Consider the following 8,036-nt stretch of genomic DNA (forward strand, 5'->3'; position numbering starts at 1 on the left):
TGGAGAACACCTGCAGAACACCTGCAGAACACTTACACGGCTTTTCTGCAGGCTCTGACCACTGGCAGCAGCCTCAGAAGAACCCACACTGAAGCAGAGTATTTCTTCAGGTCAAACATCTCCAGGTCTTGTCCTGAGGACAGTAATATGAAGCCAAGAGCTGACCACTGAGCAGGGGAGAGACTTTCTGTTGTCAATCTTCCAGATCTGAGGTTCTGTTGAACCTCCTGGACCAGTGAACTATCGTTCAGCTCGTTCAGACAGTGGAACAGGTTGATGATTCTCTCTGAGGACAGATTCTCTCCAATCTTCTCCTTGATGTAGCCAATGATTTCCTGATTGGGCTCTGAGCTGCCTTCACCATTAATTAGACCTCGTAGAAGAGCCTGATTGGTCGGCAGAGAAAGACCCAAAAGGAACCGCAGGAACAGGTCCAGGTGTCCTTTTTCATTTTGCAAGGCCTCGTCCACCGCACACTGGTAAAAATCAGCCTGTTTGATTTTGGAGTTGTGCAGTTTAGAGCGTAAATAACGTAATAAGGCTTTTCTTTTTGACAGTATGTTGGTGCTAGAATTGGTCAATTTCAAATGTGCATGAAGAGCAGCGAGAAACTCCTGAACACTCAGATGGACAAAGCAGAACACCTCCTCCTTGAACAGTCCTCGCTCCCTTCTGAACATCTGCGTGAACACTCCTGAGTAGGCATCAGCCTCCCTGACGGTGATGCCACAGTCTCTTAGATCGGACTCGTAGAAGATCACATTGCCTTTCTGCAGTTGTTCAAATGCCAGCTTTGCCAGAATTGGAATCATCTCACAGCTCTCTGGACTCCATTGTGGACCTTTCCCGTCTCCTCTCTTGTTTTTCGGTGAGAACTGAACAACCAGGAAGGAGATGTACATCGCTGTGAGAGTCTTGGGCAGATCTTCTTGCATCTTCAACACATCTTCAAAAACCTTTGCAGTGACCCAGCAGAAGATTGGGATGTGACACATGATATGGAGGCTTCGAGATGCCTTGATGTGAGAGATGATCCTGCACGCCTGCTCCTCCTCCTTGAACTTCCTCCTAAAGTACTCTTCCTTCTGCACGTCAGTAAACCCTCGCACCTCTGTCCTCATGTCCACAAAATCCGGATGGATCAGATTGGCTGCCGCGGGCCTCGTGGTTATCCAGAGTCGAGCGGAGGGGAGAAGACTTCTGTTAATGAGGTTTGTGAGCAGGACCTCCACCGAGCACGGTGCCTTCACATCTATATCCGCCTCCTGGAATTCATTGGTTCTGGTGTCCATTTCTAGTCGGCTCTCATCCAGCCCATCCAAGATAAACAGAAGCTTGAATTTACAATTGTCAAAATTGGCGTCTCCTGATGACTGCAGAGCTGTAAAGATGCTGTTAAGAGCCTCTATTTGAATGGCCCTGGACTCTTGGATGCACTTATGAGTGAGTTCAGCCAAGGATAGGCGTCTCCCCCAACAGGTTCAGCTGGCGAAAGGTGAACGGCAATATGAGATGCACGTCTTGATTGGCTCGTTGTTCTGCCCAGTCCAACACAAACTTGCGGATTAGAAAGGTTTTGCCAATTCCTGCATTTCCGCTGGTCAGAACAGTTCTTATGGGTTTATATTTCCCAGCTGGAGGTGTAAACAGGTCACTGGGACTAATGGGTTGTTCTGTGTCTGAAGGGTTCCCAACCATGTCAATCTGAGTGACCTCGTGCTGAGCATTGATGTGTATGTCGCCACTGGTGGTGACGTACAGCTGTGTGTAGACGTCGTCCAGCCGTTGCTCGTCTGCCTTCTCATCCCAGCCTTCCTGCACACACATAAACCTGCTCCTCAGGTTTGACTGAAGCTTTGATTGATAAGAGCCGATGGGGACGTGTTCACATGTGGGACCTTAAAGCAAAATATACATGCACATGTGTTAGTCGATATATTCAGCAGATATGAATATATTATATATTTATTCCAGAGTGCTTTGAGCTGATGTTTTACAGTTTTATCTTCTTTCTCAGGTCCAGTTGGGCTTCACATTTAAAAAAGACAAGAACAGCATCACTGGAGTAAAACAATCCCAAAAACTTAAGTAAAGAACTCAGAAGAGCTTTTAAAGCAGGTACGACTGGAATTCTTTCAGACTGACGCTGCAGCAATTTGCTGTTGATGCTGCTGTTGAGATCTGACGCTCAAAGTTTCAGACTGGATCAAGTTTCACACTGATTCCAGATCAGGAAAAACAATGAAAGTGGTGGCGGGTCTCAGCAGGTCCGAAGGGTTGATCATGAGTTCTGAACTTGATAGGACACAAACCTCCATTCCAAGAAAAGGCGGTGCAGCTTCATCTGGAAGGATGGGTTAACCCTAACCCTAAGCATGCCTCCTCAGTCAGACCACTTCCTGTGTGTCTTGGTAACAGTTAACTCTAAATTTATGACATTTTAATGACGTTAGTGGTTATGATGGTGCTTGGCTGCAGGTGGTGAAAACATCTCACGGCAGCACTTTGAAGCTCTCATCCATGCCTTTATTACACCTCTATCCATGCCTTTATTACACCTCTATCCATGCCTTTATCACACCTCTATCCATGCCTTGATCACACCTCTATCAATGCCTTTATTACACCTCTATCCATGCCTTTATTACACCTCTATCCATGCCTTTATACACCTCTATCCATGCCTTTATTACACCTCTATCATGCCTTTATTACACCTCTATCATGCGTTTATTACACCACTATCCATGCCTTTATTACACCACTATCTATGCCTTTATTACACCTCTATCATGCCTTTATTACACCTCTATCCATGCCTTTATTACACCACTATCCATGCCTTTATTACACCTCTATCATGCCTTTATTACACCTCTATCATGCCTTTATCACACCTCTATCCATGCCTTGTTCACACCTCTATCAATGCCTTTATTACACCTCCATCCATGCCTTCATCACACCTCTATCCATGCCTTTATTACACCTCTATCCATGCCTTTATCACACCTCTATCCATGCCTTGATCACACCTCTATCATGCCTTTATTACACCTCTATCCATGCCTTTATACACCACTATCCATACCTTTATTACACCTCTTTCCATGCCTTTATTACACCTCTATCATGCCTTTATTACACCACTATCCATGCCTTTATTACACCTCTATCCATGCCTTATAACACCTCTATCATGCCTTTATTACACCTCTATCAGCTGGATTACTGTAAAGCACCATTAACGTGCCCCGCCCGTCTGTAGTCTCCTGCCCGTTCCATATTCTCAGCCTCAGGGCGGCTGATCGGCTCCCGGAGGCACCAGAATCTCAGCAGAACCACCTGGAGTGCTGCTCCTAAATCATGAAGCCATCTGCCATCGGACGTTAGACAGCCTCCTTTACTCCACATCTTTAAAAGCCATCTCAAAATGCACCTTTTTCCGGCTATGAGACTTTGATCCTGCTTTTATTGTTTGTGTTGTTTTTTTTCCGTGTTCATTTGTACCTATTTTTATCTGAGCTACTTTATAATTGTAATGATTGCTTTTAAAGTGCTTTATGAATATCATCATTAAACAACTCTGGATGTTTTACCCGACGTGTTTTGAGCTTTCTGTTCTCCGTTCAACACTTTATTCTCAATGTTAAGTGTTATTATTTGATAACGCCCTTACCCTATTGATTACGGTACCTTTATTTTGTTGTATCATACAATGTTTATGTCACCTGTAGGATGTGACAACGTTGCTCCTTGTATGTTCTGGTTAAGAGCGCGGGAAGCTGAGTAGTTCCTGTTCCTATAATAAAGATTATACCACCTGGCTAAAGTCAATGAAGGGATTCGCTTGCTTATTCTCCACTACGCATAGATGCTGTGCAGCAAAACTGACCACCTTGACAGTTTATGGGCCCAGGCTATGTTGGACACAAGGATAGCATTCGGAACTGTCGGAAGAAGTGAACAAGACGGAATAACACGGAGCTTCGGTGGACAACTTGGAGATAAGTGAGTCAAAACTCGAATGAAGTTTTCCCGATATATTACGCTGAAATGGCTAACAGAACCGCAACCCCAGCTCCGCAACTAGTTTTTGATGGCTTAGAAGAAAGATACGACCAATGGGAAACGAGGTTCTTGGGTCACCTGCACATTTTAAAATTAAAAGAGACCCTTTTGACAACGTTATATGGCGGGACAAATGAGGAGCAAGCTGAAGACAGGAGGAAAAATGCTGACCGTTATGCTGAGTTAATCAGGCTAATAGACGATAAAAACCTGTCCATCATAAGACACGATGCAGCTGATGATGGAGGGAAAGCCCTGAAAATATTGAGGGAACATTACTCCCAAAAAAGCAAACCAGGGATTATTATTCTATACACATCACTGACCAAGTTACAAATGAAAGATGGTGAGAATGTAACTGATTATATAATCAAAGCTGAAAATATAATAATGGCTTTGAAAGATGCAGGTGAAGTCTTGAGTGATGGACTGAATTGTAGCCATGGTACTTAATGGACTACCTGATTCATTTAAACCCCTCGCAGTCCATGTAACACAGAACGAGGAGAATGTTACATTTGCTGACTTTAAGAGAAGACTACGAGTTTATGAAGAGAGTGAGAAAATGAATAAGGCAGAGTCTACAGATAATGTGATGAAGACACATGTGAAAGAAGGAAAAGGACCCCCCAAGGCATACACCAGCAACAAAAAGGATGAAGATGCCAATGTAAAGTGCTACAGGTGTGGAATAAAAGGCCACAAGGCAAGGAAGTGCAATAGATAAGTGTGGTGTGGCTACTGTAAGAGTAACACACACCAACAATCCTTGTGCAAGAAAAAGGGGGGACAAGACGGTGCCAGGAAGTTCGTAGAGGAACAAGACAATGACAAAGAAGACTTTTTCTTCACGGCTCAAGACAAAAAGGATGAAAGACCACCAGCCTGTGTGAAGATAAAGGGCATCATGGTGGATGGGGGTGCGACATCCCACATCGTTAATGACATTAGGAAGTTTGAGAGCTTCAAAGACACTTTCCAACCTGACTCACACTCAGTGGAGTTAGTCGACGGAACAAAGTTCAGAGGAATAGCACAAAAAAGAGGAACGGCGACGATCTGCCTACTTGACAACGCTGGACAACAGCACAGAGCACATCTAAGAGAGGATTTATACACCCCTACATACCCGCATGACATCTTTTCTGTGGCAAGGACCACAAATGGAGCAGCGACAATCACCTTCCAAAGGGGGACAGCCGAATGGTCACCAGGAACGGTAACAGATTTGACATCCACCAGAGTGGTAACTTGTATTACTTGTCATCAAAAGAAGACAATGTCGACCAATGTAAAGTATGTCATGATGCTCAAACCTGGCATGAAATACTAGGTCATTGTAATTACCATGACGACAAAAGTCATAAGGTCTTGTGAAAGGGATGGCGATAAAGGGAAGTGTAGTCAGACAGACACAATTATGTGAAGTGTGCACAAAGGGAAAATTCACCCAGACAAGAAACAAAGAACCTAGTACAAAGGATAAGAAACCCTTAGAGTTAGTTTACACTGATCTAGCAGGTCCCATGCAAACACCTAGCATAGAGGGCTACAGATATGCCCAATCTTTTACAGATGATTATTCAGGTACCATGATGATATATTTTCTAAAAGCTAAAAGTGATGCAGTGCAAGCAACGGAGTGTTTCTTGGCAGATGTAGCTCCATATGGAGAGGTCCGATGTATTCGATCTGATAATGGCACAGAATACACAAGTAAAGACTTCCAGACACTATTAATTAAGAATAGAATCAGACATGAAACGTCTGCACCCTATTCACCCCATCGAAATGGTACAGCAGAAAGAGGCTGACGCACCCTATATGAAATGGGCAGGTGCCTACTGTTAGAAAGTAACTGACCAAATACACTTTGGAACTATGCTGTACAGACAGCTGCTTATGTTAGAAACAGATGCTACAGTAGGCGAACAAAGAAAATGCCATACGAGCTATTTACAGGAAAAGAACCAAACATAGCTAAAATGCAAAAATTTGGATCACTATGCTATGCCTACAAACACTTAGACAAAGGGAAATTAGACTCTAAGTGTGAGCAGGGTATTTTTGTGGGCTATGATAAAAACAGCCCAGCGTACTGGTGTATTATCCAGAGAAAGAAAAGGTTCAGAAACACAGATTGGTGAAGTTCACAACCAAGACTGGAACGGAAAAAAGAAACACAGAATTGTGAGTCATACATTAGGTATAGTGATTGGGAGCTGCACCCCAAGGTCAATGATAAAAGGGAAATTTATGTTGATGACAAGGATAAAAATGGATTATGTCAATATATACCAAATGATGGTGCTGAGCCCTTACCTGGACAGACTGAGAGCACACAGCCAGGTACAACCATTGAGACTGTACAAAGAAGAAACCCACCATCATACAATGTTTATGTCACCTGTAGAACGTGACGTTGTTGCTCCTTATATGTTCTGGTTAAGAGCGCGGGAAGCTGAGTAGTTCCTGTTCCTATAATAAAGATTATACCACCTGGCTAAAGTCAATGAAGGGATTCGCTTGCTTATGCTCCACTACGCATAGACGCTGTGCAGCAAAACTGACCACCTTGACACTCAGCAACACTGATAACCAACTAGAGAAACAGTTTAACCTTTGACCTCAAGATTCAAGATTCAGAGTACTTTATTGATCCCTTTAGGGGGGGTCCATCAGGGAAATTAGCATCTCCAAAGAAACGTACAGCGCTGTACAAAATTACCCACCACCATTACACCCCATCAAACCTATTAAAGATAATAAAAATGTAATAAAATAAGAAATAAAATAGAATACATTAAAAATAGAATATAAATATAAAACTATAAAAATGTTCCAGTTCTCCTGTTGGCCCTCCTCCCCCCCTGTGAGGAGTTGAACAGCCTGATGGCTCAGGGGATGAATGAGTTCCCCAGTCTGTTGGTCCTGAACTCGCCTGCATTAAAGGCTTTAGAACAGAAACTGAAACAAGCGTCACTGACCTGTTGGATCTGAACTGACAGCTGAAAGATTTTGCAGAATGTCGTTCCGAGGTATCTTCTCTAAAATCTTCTTGGTGACTTCCACGGCTCCTTGATCTTTGTAAGCCTTCACCATCAAATCCACAACGACCGTCCTCTCTCTGGTCTCTAGTTGGAAGTTTTTAATCGGGTTGAAGCCTCCCATGATTCCAGGATCTTTCAGGTAAAATTTGAATTTATTGAATTCTTCCTCAGTTAAATCCTCCAGAACCTTCAGCAGGATCTCTTGGGCCATTGTAGCGTCCTGCTGGCAGTAGACCTGCAATCAAGTGAGTGAAGGAACATTTCAGGAGTGAACTTCACGTCTTCTCTATAGAGCAGGAGTGCCCATTACGTCGATCCCGATCTACCGGTCGATCGAGATCTACCAGTCGGTCGATCGCGGCGTGACATTTAAAAATATCAGCCGATCATTCACCCGTCACGTGATTGATGTACAGGGCAGCCAGTGAGATGACAACTGAAGTTGACAATCAAGTGACCAATCACGTGCAAACAACAGCGCTGAGTGCAGCAGAACGACGTCAGCCTATCAGCAGTCCCGTGACTTGATTGACATACAGGGCAGCCAATCAGAAGCGCTAAACTATTCAGCCAATTACCTCTGATTTTAAGCCACCGCTAAAGCTGATGGTCATCAAAATGACTGAGGGAGCGGGACCAAGTAAGAAGACAAAAACAGATCACTTTCATATCGGCCAGTGCAAACATCTACTTTCTACATGAAGATGATGAAGTCCAAAAAGCGTTGCACGGTGACTGATGAACATCTGGAGGTGTGGGTGAGGCTGTCAGCAGTTCAGTGCACGTCAGCAAAGTAAACTTAGGTAATTACAAAAAAAGGTTAATAGTTAATTATTATGTGTGTTTTGCCATATTGGCTCATTCAGTTAAGCAAAGTACATCAACTGTACATACAAATAATCCTCAATACATTTG

At 43.5% G+C, this 8,036-nt stretch overlaps 1 protein-coding gene across 1 annotated transcript in view; it reads right to left on the minus strand.

Annotated features, from left to right (window-relative positions):
- LOC130526167 (NLR family CARD domain-containing protein 3-like) overlaps positions 1–7,810 on the minus strand; it is a 34,970-nt gene extending 27,160 nt beyond the window's left edge. Inside the window, exons 1-2 of the mRNA XM_057033612.1 lie at positions 7,059–7,810; positions 37–1,898 (exon numbers count right to left, since the gene is read on the minus strand). Coding sequence (XP_056889592.1) covers positions 37–1,292 — 1,256 coding nt within the window. The 5' untranslated portion in view covers positions 1,293–1,898; positions 7,059–7,810. The remainder of the gene's footprint in view (positions 1–36; positions 1,899–7,058) is intronic.
- Between the last annotated feature and the right edge of the window lie 226 nt (positions 7,811–8,036).

The sequence above is a fragment of the Takifugu flavidus genome, chromosome 5, assembly GCF_003711565.1.
Source record: "Takifugu flavidus isolate HTHZ2018 chromosome 5, ASM371156v2, whole genome shotgun sequence".
Taxonomy (NCBI): Eukaryota; Metazoa; Chordata; class Actinopteri; order Tetraodontiformes; family Tetraodontidae; genus Takifugu; species Takifugu flavidus.